At 45.0% G+C, this 17,370-nt stretch overlaps 1 protein-coding gene across 4 annotated transcripts in view; it reads left to right on the top strand.

Annotated features, from left to right (window-relative positions):
* The window catches only part of ULK4 (unc-51 like kinase 4), a 303,339-nt gene that overhangs the window by 112,924 nt on the left and 173,045 nt on the right, over nt 1-17,370 (top strand). For all 4 annotated transcript variants that reach the window (XM_053929211.2, XM_024565949.4, XM_053929210.2 and 1 more), the window contains one exon: nt 11,897-11,989. In XM_053929211.2, the coding sequence (XP_053785186.1) occupies nt 11,897-11,989 (93 nt within the window). The remainder of the gene's footprint in view (nt 1-11,896; nt 11,990-17,370) is intronic.

Here is a 17,370-nt window from a genome sequence, read left to right as displayed (position 1 = left end):
GTAGCTGAGTGTTTCTGTTTTATGTGTCAGCGCTAGAATAAATACTGCACATTTCCTTTACTGTGCATCTGCACCTCTTCTAGAGGTGAGGAAGTAAAGAGGAAAATGCAAAGTAGACCACTTGGCAACTCAAGAACAAAGGTAGTGTAGACGACTTGAGGTTCTTAGTAAGCAGCTTGCAGTGCACTTTGGATGACAGTAGGGCATTTATTGGGATGTGCTCTGGGCTGTTTTCCAAACTGTGGACTGATCTGAGGTGAAGGGTAGGTCTTGGCTCTGCACGTCATTCTCTAGGCCTTGGTTTTCTCATCTGTAGAATGGGGATACTCGTACCTAACTCAGAAGCTAATTGGGAGGATTAAATGGGACCCTTCTTGTAAAAACTTAGTACAGTGTGTGGGACCTACCCTCTTGACAAATGTTTAGCTCTCCTCCTCTTGTTATTAGCTCCATCATTATAATCTCTCCTATTATCTGTTAAGGTGCAGATTCTAGCGGTAACATAATAGTAATAGCACACACTGCACAGAAGTGAGGTGGCCGTGAAATATACCACGCGGACAGTGCTTTCTGGCATGTGTGGTGAGGGCTCAGTAAGTGTCACGTCAACATTTTTAAGAATGAAAGATACATATTGTATTCATTTCACCTGGACTTTTAGAAACATTGGCAAGAAGTTTGGTCTTTGAAGTTAACTCTCGGTAATTATAAGTTTAGAGTCGCTAATAATGGAAAACTCATGTTCTCCACTAAGTATGTAAATATAATGTCTTAAAATTTTGAAGTTTGTAGGATTTATAGTACCAATATGGCATCTGCTTCAGTTGGGCAAATGGTAGCGCCCCGTACCAGCAGGGGATATGTTCCAAGACCCCCAGTAGGTGCCTGAAACTGAGGACGGCCCTGAACGCTAGCTAATCCACTTCTGCAGCTCTGCCGGCAGCGTGGCCGCTGCTTCTTCACGGGCACACGCAGCCTCTCCCGTAGCTTTGGTATTTTTCAGTCCAGGCCTCTTCCTGTATCTGAAGAACCATCCTTTGCTTGCAGTCACTGGCTCGGTGTCATTCATTGCAGGGGACCTCTTGCTGATACAGGCTCGATACTTTCCAGGGCAACATGTTGTGATCAGTTGGAACACGCTTTCTCTTCCTGTCTTCCACCCCAAATGTAATGCCTTTTCCGTCTTACGTAAGCGCTTACTGTGCACTGTGGCCGTAACTTCCGTCGTTTGAAGTGTGACAGCAAAACCTAGCATGGAGTTTTTTCCTCCTTTCCAGTCCCATGGGGGGAAGATGTGTTCTTACCCCAGACCTCAGCACCACAGCAAACGACTTTTTGTCTTTCCTCATGAAGTTGAGAACTCTCACTTTTTTCGTACTTAAAGGAAACACTTTATGTCTTTGCTTTGGCATGTCTGAATTGCCAACATCACTACTCTTGTGCTTTGGGGCCATTGTTAGTAAAATAAGGGTGCCTTGAACACAAGCCCTGTGAGACCGAGACAGCCAGTCTGATAACAGAGACGGCTACTAAGTGCCTGGTAGGTGGGTAGAGTACACAGAGTGGATGCTCTGGACAAAGGGTGGCTCCTGTCTCAGGCAGGACAGAGCAGGGTGGTGCAAGGTTTCATTATGCTACTCAGACAGCACACAAATTAAAATTCACGTACTGTTTCCAGAATTTTTCACTTTGTATTTGCAGGCTGCGGTTGACCACAGGTAACCGAACCCGCACAGAGCGGAACTGCAGATAAGGGGGGTCCACGGTACACATACCAGTGTCAGCACTTTTCATTTTGTTCATGTTTTAATCCTCTTTCGACCCTAACACTGTGGATAAAGCCAAAGGAACCGTCTTTTTGTGGCTCCCCAGTTTTTACATGAAAGGGTCGTATTAGTTAAAAGCAAATAATAACAGTCAGCGCTGACTTGGAAAATACTTGTTTACCCACACAGCTGAGAAGCGGGACTTGTGCTGGCATCAGACAGAGCTGGACTCAGGTTGGGGTTTCCTCCTGCAGAACTGCGGGTTTGGGTCTCTCTCGCCGCCTCTCTGCTCTGCCTCCCTCTGCGTGGCTTTGTTCTCAGAAATGCTCTTTCTTGTTGGCAAAAGGCTCCCAGGCACTGATCCTGGAGGACAAGTGGATGTCTTTTCAGTAGCTCTGGCAAAATTTTAAGGAAGGATAATAATTTAATCTCGTTAAATCCCATGTAATACCTGTGTCCCAGGTGCTCATCGGAGCTGTTGTGTGATAGGAATGAAAACTCAGTCGTAAAAATAAATATTTCATTAAGATAAATATTAGTTATGGTTCTCAGAGAAACAGAACAAATAGGATGCATATATATATACAGAGAGAGAGAGAGAGAGTAAGAGAGAGAAAGGGAGAGAGAAAGAGAGAGAGGGGGAGAGGGAGAGGGAGAGAGAGATTTATGGGAAGGACTTGGCTCATGTATTTCGGGAGGCTGAGAAGTCCTAGGATCTGCAGTCGGCAGGCAGGAGACTCAGGAGAGCCGATGGTGTTAAGTAGTGGTTGGAAAACTGACAGGCTGGGCCCCCCAGAAAGGCTGACATTTCAATTCAGGTCCAAAGGCAGCAAAAGACCAATGTCCCAGCTGAAGGCAGCCGGAGCAGGAGGAGCTCCCTCTCACTCAGCCTTTCTGTTCTATTTATGTCTTCAATTTAATTGATGCAGACTGCCCACATCAGGGAGAGCGATCTGCTTGGCTGAGTCCACTGACTCAAACACTGACCTCATCTGGAAACACCCTTGTGACACACCCAGAACAGTGTACAAGCAAATGACTGGGTATCCTGTGCCCCAGTCAAGGGGACACATAAAACTCACCATTACCATATCTATCGTAAATATCATAAATATCATAAATGACTGACTTTATAAATGATGGATTAATGTCAAAGGCCCATTACTGTTTCTCAGTGTACATGCTTTACTTTCTAAAGAGATGAACTTTACTTACAAGTATTTGGTTAGTGCCCTTTGTATGTAGAGGATTTTAATATCACTTACAGGGAGACGGTGTTGGGGTGAGACTTTGAGACCTGGGTATGACCGGGGAGAAAAGGAGAGGGTGCCCCAGGCAAGAATGGGGAAGACCAGGGTGTGGAGGAGGCAGAGTGGTGGGCAGTAAACAGACCCTCTTCTTTCCGGCAGGTCTCTGCAAGTGAGAGTTACGGGAAGGAAGCTGGGAAGGGAATATTCTCTCCCTTCATCGGCCCATTTGCTCACCGACACTAACTGATGGCGTCTTATTTCATCGGCATATTTCTCGTTAACGGGAACATAGTAACGGCCAAGATAGGCTCAGCCTCTGCCTTTATGGAGTGTGCCGTTGGGTAGAGCCAGATATTTCAGAAGTTAATCATTTTTTTAACCGAAGTAATTTGTAAGTCATGCTAGTAAAAATGTTTACTTAAATATAAATTAAATAAATATTGAGGCCATCCGTCTCACACTGTGGGCCTGCCCGATGCTCGTAAACCTGCCGCGGAGCACAGGCTCCTCCTGAGCATTCTGCGTGCTGACTGTCCCTTTGCTTTTGAGTTTCACAGTTCACTCCTCTAAATTCCTAACGCTCAGGGTTTCTCAAAATTATGTGACCCTTAGGATACCATTTCCCGTGGCCTATCTGTTAATATCTCCCAGAACTCCAGTGTTCCTTTGGTCAGAGTTTTGAAATACTACTCAAGGGCATTTCCATTAATGCCAAGGACAAGAAAAGGCTGCTCACCCTCAAATTTTGGAGTTTGGCTTCTAAGCATTAACTAATGTTAATATACTCAGTGGCTTAGATGAGCATCTGTTTACTAGGTCTTGCTCCGTAGGTGAGAAGCCTACAGAAATCCAGTGCGACTTGGCTGTTTTCTCAGGAGCTCATGCCGTCGGAATCAGGTGTCTCTCTGCCAGGATGAGCCCTCGTCTGAAGACTCTGGGAGCAGTCTGCTTCCCAGCCACTGCAGGCTGCGGGCAGAATGGTTTCTTACAACTTGTATTAGTTTCTGAGGGCTGCTGTAACGAATGACCACGAACCCACTGGCTTAAAACTGCAGAGATCTACTCTTTCCCGGTTCAGGAGGCCTGACACCTGAAATCCAAGTGTCAGCAGCGCTGGTTTCTTCTGAGCCTCTAACGCAGAGCCCAGGCTTCTGCGCGCCTCCTCTGGTGGCCGCCCCAGCCCTGGGTTATGGCAGCAGCGCTGCAGACTCTGCCTCTGTCTTCACTTGGCCTTCTCCTCGGTGTGTCTGCCGCAGGTTTGCCCGTGCCTTTCTCTGACGAGGACATCTGTCATTATATTTAAGGCCGCCCTAAATTCAGGATGGTCTTATCTCGAGGTCCTTAACTACATCCCCAGGTTAGGTCACATTCACAGGTCCTGGGCGTTAGGGCTTAGACATGTTGTTTTGGAGACCATTAGCCAACCAGCACTTAGCTGTAGAACAGAAGTCCTTGTTCTGTGCTGTCTTACGTTCCTTTAGTGTCCCCTCCATCTTCAAGTCACCAAGAGTTTGCCACCCCCTCCCCCGCCACCATATTTGCAGTTTCTCTCTCTCTCCTGCCACCAGCTTGAGGAAACGCTCTGCTTACTGAAGTTGGTGATGTTGGTCATTGGTAGCCTGGGTCCTGTGGTTAGTTCTATTTGTGTTCAGACCTTGGTCCTGCCATTCACTTGGTACGTGTGCCCTCACTTCCTCCCTCCCCCCTTACTCTTTCAATTTCTCCCCCTTTCTTTGATGTGGGTGAACGCTGGTAACATAATTGAGTTATCTGCATGATGAATGAGAAAAAGTTTGTTTTCTGGGAAGAAGGATAACCACACATACTCAGAAAATTACCATGACTTCTTTTCCAGTAGAGAGACAGGATTGAATTTTAAAAGTTCATGCAGGAGAGAAGAGGGACTACTTAATAGAACTTAAGCCCAGAGTGACCTTATTAATTGAAAATTGGCACCTCTCAGAAGTTTAATATCAAAGTCATTATCGGTGAGATCTTAGTATTGAAAGTAGTCTTTTGCTGACTATTGGAACATTTTTTTTGAGATTCGTTACATAAGGTGAGGGCATTTCTCTTCCAGTATTTAGCTGTCAATGGGATTAGGTGCTCCACTGGGAAACACGCCACTATTATTCTGGGGGAAGAGGCCATGTTAATCTGTGTACAAGTGTACTACGTTGTGTGATTACGCATGTGACATAGGAAACCCTGCCTGTCCTCCTCCTTCCCTCCTTTCTTTCCTTGGAAGGCTGAAAGCCAGGTAGCCGCCATGGGAAAAATTGGCTATGCAGTCTGCCTTCCGTAGACTGGAACCACTTGCCTACAAGGATTTTAGTTTTCATATTTTCTTTTAGCTTTGAGTGTATTGTATTTTTCTTAAATTTTTTGTTAACTGATTTTGAGAGAGAGAGAGAAAGAGAAACATTGATTTGTTGTTCCACTTTTCACTCATTGGTTGCTTCTTGTGTGTGTTCTGACTGGGGGTCAAATCCATGATTTCGGCATATTGGGATGATGCTCTAACCAGCTGAGCTACGCGGCCAGGGCAGGGTATTGTACTGAAAAGAGATCATGCCGATACAAATGTGCTAATAATATTTTTTATGACAATATGGCATTCAGCATTTTCCTCTTGGGGAAAATGAGTACTGTCTTTCCCTTTTATTATTCTCTTGGGACCTGTATAATTACCGGGGCCATACTGACTTCATAAATTGTTAAGGCTCTGTTTTGCAGAATCTGAGAATTATTTTCCCTACCAATTAGAATGTCTTACCCTTTAGATGGCAACACAGCTGTAGAGTTGTTTACCTGTCTTTGGAGTAATGTCTGGCCAAAGTCACGCGTGTGGTTTCTGTGCCGGTGGTTCAAGGGCCCATCAGGTGGATCTGTATCGCATTAGCGACGTGCATTCTGTGTTAACATAGGCATGAGCTTGGCCATCTTTGACAGCGATCAGAACAGAAAGGAGTACTTCATTTTTAGCCTTTCCTTAGAAAATTTTTTTTGCAGATAAAGTTTAAGTCACAAATATTTTTGCACCAGAAAGAAGTGTTGTAATGTTCTGTTTTTTTCCTTTTACTTGATTTTTTTAATGTTTTGAGTGTATACCTTAAATCAGTGCATTTAGGTGCAGTAATTTTCCCCCCTTGATTTGAATAATTTAGTTAGATATGGTTACATATTCTTCCATCTTTGGTCAAGATCATTTTAGTACTCTAGGTCTTTGGAATAATGTTTTATAAAAATATTTTTTATTTATTTCTCTTTCATTGTCATGCTCTAGAGGCCTTCTCATCCAAGATTATGTGACTATTTACACATTTTAGTATTCTAATGTTGAAGATTTTTACTTAGATTTTTAATTTATTGACAATACATGTTTATAAGATATGAGCTGACCATTCTAACTCCCTCTCTATTATTTTCTTGTCCATTGTTGTCACCTTTCTTTCCTTTTAACTTACATGTATATTCTTTTTTAAAAGATTTTATTTACTCATTTATTTTCAGGGAGGGGAGGGAGAAAGAGAGCGAGAAAAACATGAATGTGTGGTTGCCTCTCAAGCGCCCCGGCCTGGCCCGCAACTCAGGCATGTGCCCTGACTGGGAATCGAACTGGTGACCTTTGGTTCGCAGGCTGGTGCTCAGTCCACTGAGCCACAGCAGCTAGGGCTTGTGTGCATATTTTTGATCCTTCCCTATATGTAATAATAATCGTGGTTTTATAAAGTACTTTAGCTTTTTATTTAGACTCTTCCTCCTTTTATTTCTCCTAAAGTTTCTTGGATATTCTGAAATACTCTTTTCCCCCAAATTCTCAGATACCCCCCCCTTGGAGATGTGTAATGTCAGGGTGTGGCTTGATGCCAGCAGAGCGGACCTCCTTGTGATATGGTGCCTCCCCTTCCCCCCAACAAAATAGGCACTTCTTTGCACTTGGCCAATTCTTTGGTCACATCCCTAGAATGTAGCCTCTCAATAATTCGGAGATATTTAGGTAGTCATTTCAATTTTCTGCCAGCTTTACCTGGCTGGGCCCTGGTTCCTGCTGGTGCTTAACAAGACAGGGAAGACTCCATCCCTTGGGCCCCTGAATGGGATTTTTGATGTTTTCTTTCCTTTGGGAGAGATGTGAACTTAGGATGCATGGCTTTTCCTGCCTGGCTTCCAGCCAACTGGGACCTAGCAGAGGCCCCTTATTTGGGGAGGATCCTGGAGGAAGACGAATCGGGTCTTGGAGCGCTATCTGGACGGCGTACTCTTGACTTGGTAGTGACCCCAGTCTGTGGCCAGGCTCGGGGCACTTGGAGCGCCCCTCTCCAGTCCCTGCCCATCAGCACGGGCCAGCTGCTCACTGGTCGCCCTCCTTCAAAGCCATTTCAGGGCCCCGGGCTTATCATTGGGGTTTTTTTTTTTTTCCGTTCTGCCAAGTGGCATTTAGAACAGTGCGAGACCCAATTGCCATCAGTCCAGCTGCTTTATCTGTCTTTGGGAGACAAGCTTACTAAATCACAGCGTTCTTTTGGCAAGTTCTTGCCGACTATTACAAACCTACCTTTGAACTAAAATACATTCAAAATATTCAATGTTTGTATTCTAAATATGTCCATTATGAATTTTATACATTTTTCCCCCCAAGGGGAGAAAAACATACGAATAGTCTTTGCAACAAATTCTCATGCACAGGCTGGTATAAGCTTCATTCTTCCCTCCTGTTTCAAGGTTAGATAACCTCAGACAACCTCAAGACATTTGTATTTGGGTCAGTGACGTTTCATTAGTGTTCGCTTTTTAAATGCAGATTCTACATACTTGTAGTCTAGTAGATTCAGTTAAAAAAGTGAAACTTGTTTTAAAATATTTTGTTTTATGCTATTGAGATTTTCTCTAGTATGTGTCTCAGAAGTTGTCTGCATTTTATTTAGTATTTTCCACACAGGCATGTAAGGAGATCACATGGGAAGCTTTTTAAAGTCCCTGGGCTTGTGGTCTTTTCCTCCGTGATTTAGCGAATCCGGGAGTGGGGCTAGGAGCTGGGTATCTGGGGCATGCGAGTGACTCATCAGAAGTTTCTCACCCTCATTTCAGTGGAAATTCTCTGCCTTACTGTTTCAAAACATTGGTAAGCCGTAGAAAAGCTCATTCTTCTCTTGTCTTTTATTAATGCTGCACTTCAAACGCAGCAGTGTTCAGTTTTTCTACTAAGGATCTGTGTCCCGAAGGATTAATATAGAGGTGCGCAGTGTTCAAATCCCGTACGTTACAAAGAAATTGGCCCTTGACCACCTTCTGGAAGGTAACTTTGGAGCCTTGGGAGTACCCTGCCTACTGAGAGGGTCTCAGTGTACACACGGGGCCTGAATCATGCCACGTAATTTACATTAACTATGTGAATTACAGTCAGGGCCTCAGGGTGCACCATATCAGCTGGACCTCTAGAGGGGCTGGAGACCGAGTAACTGGGGTGAGCCACACAGGCACCCCCTGCCTCTGTGACTGACCCCTAATGAAACCCTGGGCGCCAGGGCTCTAGGGGGCTGCCCTGGCTGGCGGCGGTCTGCATATATGCCACACCTGGTTATTGGGAGGTGTGAGCCCTGTCCACACAACTTCACTTCGAGGGGACAGCTGGAAGCTTGTGCCTGTCCCCTCCTGGGCTCCACCATATGCACCTTTAAAAAGAAAGATTTTATTTATTTATTTTTAGCTAGAGGGGAAGGGAGGCAGAAAGAGAGAGAAACGTCAATTGGTTGCCTCTCACGTGCCCCCCCCGGCCCCCGACCTGGGGACCTTGCCAACAACCCAGGCATATCCCCTGACTGGGAATCGAACCAGCGACCCTTTGGTTTGCAGGCCGGCACTCAATCCACTGACCCACACCAGCCAGGGCCACCCTATGTGCCTTTCATTGTTGCTGACTGTAATTGGTATCCTTTCACTGTAATTAGCCATAATTGGGAGTATAACGGCTTTTCTGAGTTCTACGAGTTCTTGTAGCAAATCATCGAACTGGAAAATAGTCTTTGGTACCACTGACTTACGATGATAAGAACTTTTTATTTTATAAGACTATTAGAGAAAAGAATAATGATTTCTCTCTAGTATGTAAAGAGTTGTTCCTTTTAAAAAAATTGTTTAAATTGGATGTTAAATTTTATGAATACATTTTTATCACTTGTATAGATGTTTCCTTGAGTTTTATTTTGTTCACATGATAAAATGCATTGTTCTCCTAAATTTGAGATTTTTTCATTTCTAAAACTACTTATGCTTGGTTGTGCTATTTACTTAAATATACTGTTCTCTTTGATTTATTAACATTTTATTTATGATTTTGTTATGAATGATTTGGCATTTTGTCTTTTATCATACGTGGGCAAATGTTTTAACTGCTATAATTTAAGAATGTTTTATAAGAAGACTTCCTAAAATATAGTACTTCCCGCCTCCTTAAACACAGCACCACAGTTTAACATTTTCTTGACTCACTACCCACATTTTGAACATTATGGTGTTTAATGGGCCCTCTGGTCCCGTTGCGGTAAGAGCAGCTTCTTCCTCTACGCTAAGTGCTCCCCAGACTGCGCTCTGTTTGGAATTCGTGGGTTTGCTTTCTTTTGTTTTTCCTGTGCTTTTAAGTCCCACTTGTAATTCTCAGGTTGCCTATCTGTAGCAGTCCCTCCCCTCCCTTTTCTTGGCTCCTCTTTAATGGCTGTGGGCTCAGAGACTGGATAATTCGGCTTGTTATAGCATGATTTTCAAAACGAGAGTAAATAGGCCCTGAGTAAGAGCCTGGAGCCTGTTCTCTAGATGAGAAGCATCTGCTTCATGTAGTGGATTTTTAAACACACTTTTTGGATTTTCTGGGGATAGTTAGCTCCCCCTTTAGTTGTTGGTTTTTCCAAATAGTTAAGTCATAACGTTGATTGGTTAGTTAGTTTTTTCATCTGTCTGTCTGTCCATCCATCCACCTATTTATCCATCCATCCATCCACCCATTTATGCACCCATCCATCCAGCCACCCATCCATCCACCCACCATTCATCCATCCACCCACCATCCATCCACCCATCCATCCACCCACCCATCCACCCACCCACCCATCCATCCACCCACCCACCCATCCATCCACCCACTGTCCATCCATCCACCCACCCATCCATCCATCCATCATCCATCCATCCACCCACCATCCATCCACCCATCCATCCACCCACCCATCCACCCACCCACCCATCCATCCACCCACCATCCATCCACCCACCCACCCATCCATCCACCCACTGTCCATCCATCCACCCATCCATCCACTCACTATCCATCCACCCACCCACCCATCCATCCACCCACCCACCCATCCATCCATCCACCCAGCCATCCATCTACCCATCCACCCATCCATCCACCCACCCACCCATCCACCCACCCACCCACCCATCCACCCATCCAGCCACCCACCCACCCAATCAAGCATCAGCATGGTGCTCTATACTGGATAGCTTAACCTAATAGGTCAACACAGTATGTAAACCAGCCTCTGCCTAGCAAATACCATGTGAGCACAGGCTGAACTTTTTTTGTGGGAACTTTTGGTAAAGGCCTTTTGAGTTTTATTTTCTCTGGTAATAACTTTCATTTCAGATTTTTAGGTTTCAATTAGAAGAACACTATGGAGAAAAGTTAACATAACAGGCTCAAGACCGCTATCCTTCAAAAGGCCTGCTTGCAAGGACGGCCCTTGGCTGGCACGTGAGAGCCTGGCTCTTGGAGGGCTCTCACATAACCTTTACCTGCCGAGGGCGTTGATGGTGCCTGGACTGTTGGTACGGACAGTGTGGTTTACACTGGATACCCGCTTTCCTTCAGGGAGCCTGGGGTTTTGATACTCATTAGACAGTGAACACCTTGGTCACTTGGGATTCTGATGGGCTTCCGTGGGCAGAAACTGCATCCGCATGTGCTGCATTTTTGTGGCTGGGGGAGAGAGAGCTCTGGGCCACCCTGCGTGGGAGGTGGGGAGCCTGAGCAGCTCTGTGCTCAGAATCCCCCAGGCCCACCTGCGCCTTCTCCCTTCTGATTGATCCGGGGCCTTTGCTGTGTTGCTCTACAGTTGCCCCCTCCTCTCTGTGGTTTCACTTTCCACACTTTCAGTTCCCCGTGGTCAACCATGGTCTAACAATACTACAAGGAAAATTCCAGGGATAAACGGTTCATAGGTTTTAAGTTGCGTGCCATTCTGGCTGCGTGATGAAATCTCGTGCTGCCCCGCCAGGATGCGAGTCACCCTTTGTCCAGCGTATCCACTCTGTCCTGCTGTCGGCCTCTGAGTCACTTAGCAGCCATCTGGGTTTTCAGATTGACTGTCACTGTGTCACAGGGCTTCTGTTCAAGTCACCCTTATTTTACTAATAATGGCCCCAAAGAGCAAGAGTAGTGATGCTGGCGATTCGGACATGCCAAAGAGAAGCTGTAAACTGTATTTATCTCTGTATAGAAAAAAAAATCTGTATCTAGGGTTCAGTACTATTTGTGGTTTCAGGCATCTGAGGGTGCGTGGGGAATATGTCCGTTTTGGATAGGGGGATACTGAGCTAAATCTTCACCATGACTGTGACCATATGTGAGTCTTGTGAGTCCTCTAGCAAACCTATGAACGTGAGGGTGGTCTTGGGGACCCCTGGCGTAAATGCCTAATGTTAAGATTTCCTACGGTTTGTGCAGCTCAATACTCATTGCTTTATATAGATTGTCTCATCGAATTGTCCCAAGAATCCTGGGAGGTCGTCACTGTCCTCTCCACTATGGCAAGTGTGCACCGTGTAGCTCACCCATTTATCTCAGTGTCTGAGTGTCTCCCAATCACTCTGCCGTTCCAGGTTCGAGCCCATCCTCACGGAGCCTGACCCGGTGCCAGCGTACGCTCTGAAACTGCTGGTGGCCATGACCGAGCACAGCCCAGCGTTCACCAGGTACGCTCGCTTCACGCCTCCCTTCCCTGTTGCTCATCCGTGAGATGAATTTTAGCTGTTCTGAAAATGTTAAAGATGATGAGGTTCTAAAACTCTAGCAGTTGAGTTACCAAAGTGGTAATTTTTCATGTTTTATGGTTTATAATACCTGTCGTTTGTGCTGTTTTGGATCTTGTCTTATTTTTATCCCTTACTGGAGTTTGCATCCTGTGGAATTTTTGATGCTTTAAAATGGCAAATTCTTGAAAGAGAAACAACTAACACATATCCTTTTAAAATGTCAATTATTGCCGAACATTGTATTGAATATTTTATTAAACCTATAGTACTTATAGATGATCACTTTAACAGGATATGTGTCACCATCCTAATTTTGGAAAGTGCCTAAAATGGTAGCTTATTAACCTATGTCATTTTCCCCAGTGACTTGGTAGTAGTGGTTTGTAGGCAAGATGAAGTATATGTCAAGACCTTTAATGTTATGGGCAAATAGATTTCTTTTTTTTTAAAGATATTATTTATTTATTTTTAGAGATGGGGAGGGAGGGAGAAATAGAGGGTGAGAAGCATCAATGTGTGGTTGCCTCTCATGTGCGCCCCCCCCACCCCCCATGGACTGGGGACTTGGCCTGCAACCCAGGCATGTGCCCTGACTGGGAATTGAACTGGTGACCTTTTGGTTCCCAGGCTGGCACTCAATCCACTGAGCCACACCAGCCAGGGTTCAAACCGATTTCTAGTACTGTAAAAGTAACCATGAACCATTTGTTATAATTTTCACTTAATTATTGGATTCTTCAGCATTATGTTCTTTGAATGGTACTCATCTTAATTTAGCATTAAGAGTTTAGAGTACTAAGTAATAACTATTGGCACATTAAAGCATCCTATGTCAAGCGAAACATTTATTGTTTTACTGTGTTTATTCTTATGGGATTCTTAGTGGATAAAGAAGTCTTCAAAAGCTCAGTCATAGAACAATGGAGAATTTATTGTTCCCTTTAAATAAGGAAGAGCCTGGTCAAATAAATCTCCATTGTACCTGACAGGGATTTTCTTAAAAGGCACTATGGCCTGTGAATCTGGCTTCTTATTGGGTCGATAGCAGAAAGGGAAGTTGTTTGCCGCGTCAGTCCAAGTGTACTGTTAGGAGGAGTGTGTTAACCCCCCGAGCTCTGCCCTTTTCTTGCACCTTCATTTTACAGCAGGTTGTACCGCACCATTGCTTGTGGAGAGAGCAGTGCCCCTGTAGCTCGTTTTCATTAAGAGGTAATCAATTTCAGCAAATCTTCCTTAGCCAAGAAATTAAATTTTAACTTGAGTTCTTTTAGAGCAACATTTAACTCTTTTCCTGAATTCCTGAATTGCAAAAAAAAAAAAAAAAAAAAAAAGTTTATCTCTTACCTAAGAATTATCACTTTATTTTGCTTGGAAATATTAGAGCTCAAGTACCATCATCGTTATTTCACTGCAAGAGGTCTAGCCCGGGCTATCCGAGTGTGAATTGAAGGTCAAGATTTCAAGCTTCCTGAGCATTTAAACATTGGGTATTACAGCCAGCAGCACCATCAGCTCATGGCGTCCTGGCGGTGGAAATGATAAACAGAATCTCTTGGTATGATCAGTGTACCTCCTCAAGTCTGGAAAAATCGATCCCTTCATAAGATTTGGCAAGTGTTAGCATCGCGGTTCTGTTGCCGTGTTTGCAGCTCTCTTTTGGTGACTTATGAGGGACATTCACCATTTTAGAATTAGCAAAGTATGTGTGCTGCCAACTTTTGCTGTTGCTTATCTACTGTTAATAACTCCTGCATTGTCTGTAAACATTTTCCACACACCCGTCACTGTCAGTCAGCTCTGGGGCAAGTGGAGCCCAGCAGAACGGAATGTAACACACGGCCGAAAGCACAGACTCCCAGTTCATTTCTCACGTCTCAACACCAAATCCTCTTCCGTATCAAGTCTTGGGATTTTCTGCGATGGCAGTTATTGGTCAGAATATATTACAGCGTTTGCTGTACAGACAGGGCCTTGGTCACGTAATTAAAGAGCATGAGAGCTGCCAGACTAAACAGTGGTCTGAGCTTCCAATGTTCCGTGACTTCCTAGGCTCGCTTTTATTACCGTCTCAAACATGTGTTATCGCTTAGCAGTCTTCGCCATAGCAAAGGCGTAGGAAAAAAACCCAGGCAGAGGAGCAGACGTGGTTCTTCAGGGAGGCAAAGGCCTCTGAGACGCCCCGTACCCTTCTTTCTGCTGGGAGTCAAAAATACAGCTTCACCCAGCTGTTTGCAGAGCGCACAGACTTCATTTCAGTGTCCTGAAATTCTAAAATAAGACAGGTCCAAAGGGAAAACGGGCAAAGGAATGAAAAGGCCATTTCTGACAATAAACGTGAAAGAGAGTCGCCTTTGGTAGTGATCAAAGAAAGTTCCATTAAAGTAAGAAAAAGATCAAACTGGTAGAGTTAATATTTTTAAATTAAATGTATCAGGGTCACATTGGTTAACAACATTACATGCATTTCAGGTGCGCAGCTTTATAGTGCGACATCTGCACACTTTGTCGTGTGCGTACCACCCTAAGTCTCGTCCCCATCTGTCACTGGAGCAGTCCGTTTTTAAAGACCACTGTCGAGAGTCCAGTGAGACGTGCACTTTCGTAAATTAGTGCATCTTTCGTGAGGAGCCAGTATGCATTAAACTTTAAAAGCTCTTTGATTCCGCTTCTGTGACTATATCGGAAGAAAATAGTAAAAGATGTGCACAATATTTATGTTCAAGAACGTTCATTAAAACTGTATTTAAAACGACAATAATAATAAAGGCAGCTAGTCTCTGTCTTCAAAGAGAGTGTCTTAGGGACCAGACCGAGTCGGCCGCCTCTCGTGCTCAGGCCCGCTTCCTCCCCACTGTCACTGTCACTGAGTGAAGTAGGTGGAGACAAGCATCTGAGGACAGTGGCGCGTAGCGTCCACGTCCTGTTCCAGGAGCACAGAGCTGGGACAGTTGAGTGAGGATTTGAATGCATTGGAAGTGATCCCTTGACCACGACGTGTTTGCTTTCTAAAGAGTACTAATAAAAAGTGGAACCTGAGGCTTCCCTCCAGAGGACTAGTTCCATACATTGTAGGATAGAAAACTGTGTAGGTGGAAGGACTCATTTTAAGTGAATAATTAGTGACGTGGGAACGGTCTTTAATAAACCCCAATATATGTATTAGGATCTGAATGTATTCTCCCACCCCGTATCTTGATACAGTATCTCTAACAGGCTCTTAAATTAGGCGGATTCCAGTTCTAGTCCCAGATGCATTACTGGCTTTGGAAGTGACGCTGAGCATTTGCCTCCCCAGACTAAGCTTCAGTGTCTCTCTCTGTACAATGGACTTGACCTTGTAGGGTCATTGGACATTAAATGAGGCGTGGCTGTCCAAATGACACAGAGCACGTGCACAAGAAGTGGTAGCTGTATATCGTAAAGATGAGATCAGCCTACATCCTATATGAACAGAAAAAAGACAAGTAAATAACACATCGAAACTTCCTAATGATTTTCTTATAGAGCTGGGATTATATTTTCTTTCTAATGCTTTTCCACTTTTCGGACATAGCACTCAATAAAAGATATTTTATGCTTCTGTATATTCACACTTTATGAATGATTTTATATAAGTAGCCACATAACATTATGGTTTTTCATAATTTCTGTAATCAGGAGAAACCCCCGCGTTTGCTCAGCACACCCCTGCGCACAGGCTGGTGGTCCTCATCGGGCCTTAGCGTTGGCGACAGTCCGTAACCAGCTGCAGTTTTCCTGGTCAGCAAGGCAGCCCTGGGGCTGGGGGTTTTAAGTGGCTCGTCACTCTCTATTCTTGTCGGTTAGTACCGTAGTCTCATGGATGGGTCTTAGGAATGAGCTGGGGGACACTAATATCACTCCATATAATAAAAGTATAATGTATAGGGATTGGGACTGAACCTCAGACCTGAACATGAAGGAGGGTGAGCAGGGGGTTAAGCCGTTTCTTTCGACCCTCTTTCCTTTCACCCCCATCGACGCTCTGGCTTCCTACATCCTGTAGACACTGAGACCCCCGGGTGGTCTTCTTCCTGCTAGCTCTTTAAATGGGGGCATGCCTCAGGGTCCTGCTGTTGGCCTGTCCATCACTCTTCTTTGCAGACGTAACTCATGTTCCTGTCTACACGAGCCTTTCCTCTCTGTGCGTTATCTTACAGCGGCTTAGAGCTGTTAGGGTTGCGAACTCTGAAGTTGATGAGCTCTGTTACCTTGGATAAGATTCAATGTTCCTTTTCTTCTCTGTGGAATAAGGTTAATCGTATCTAACTCGTGAGGTTTTTTTCTTTTTCTTCTTCTGTTAGAACCCAGTGAGTTAGCACATGCTCGGCACCGAGTCACTGTGTGGTCTGTTTACTATTGTGTCATCACTGGCCACACGCTGCAGCCTTTGTTAGGCTCCTCGGAGGGAAGAGGCTATTTCTGTCTTTCCTTCTGTACCCTCTGTAGACATCCATCCTAGCACTTACATTACCTGGCGTAGTTCTTAACGCAGCTCTGTGCGCGGCACATAATGAAGGCACTCAGTCAATGTTTACTGAATGGATGGGAGAGAAAAGAGAGGAATCTTAGCCTGATGTCAAGTAGATGCCACAGCGAAGATGTCTCACATTTCATGGAGTGACAGGACAAAAAGGGACCATAGAAAATAAGCAGGTTCATTAAGTGGAGAAGAATTTAAGAGCATCTCTTAGACAATCACTGCTTTTCAGTGGTGGGCTCGCTCCTGCAGGGGGGGAGAAACATCAGCCGTGTGTGAAGCAGTGGTCCTCTTAGGGACTTGCCTCTGGTTGGCGCCCCTGCCAATCCATTGCTTTGCTGATGCCGTTTCTCTCTGGTTAGTCCTCTCCCTGTTCTGGCATGAGGATCAACGTGTTTCTTGCCTCTAGTTTCAGCGCATGGAGTTGTGAGACCAGTACAGAATCATGTCCTGGAGACAGTGCCCAGGGTTCAAACAATTGTTAGAGAAAGGTCAGCCCAGGGCTCAGAGTGACGGGGTGAGGGCCTAGGACCCAGGTGGGACAGAAGGCAGCAGGCCAATGTGGAAAGGAGGAGCCAAAGCCCTTGGCTGGTTAACAAGAGCGTTGGTGCCTGTGCAGGAGCAGTTCCACAGCCCTGGGCAGCTTGGGACTTTCAGGCCCCTGGCAGCATCCGGAGGGAGGAGGGGGCGGAGACGTCTTATACGTGAGATGCACATTGTAGGAGATCCTCAAGTCCGGCTCTCCAGCCTTGCCTTTTTGCTTCTGTGATGGAGATGTTCTGTGGTCTTGTTGCATTCAGCATGTGCGTTATCATACGCCCGG

The sequence above is a fragment of the Desmodus rotundus genome, chromosome 8, assembly GCF_022682495.2.
Source record: "Desmodus rotundus isolate HL8 chromosome 8, HLdesRot8A.1, whole genome shotgun sequence".
NCBI lineage: Eukaryota > Metazoa > Chordata > Mammalia > Chiroptera > Phyllostomidae > Desmodus > Desmodus rotundus.
The sequence above is the reverse complement of the archived record's forward strand: the minus strand, read 5'-3'. Positions and strand labels throughout refer to the sequence as shown.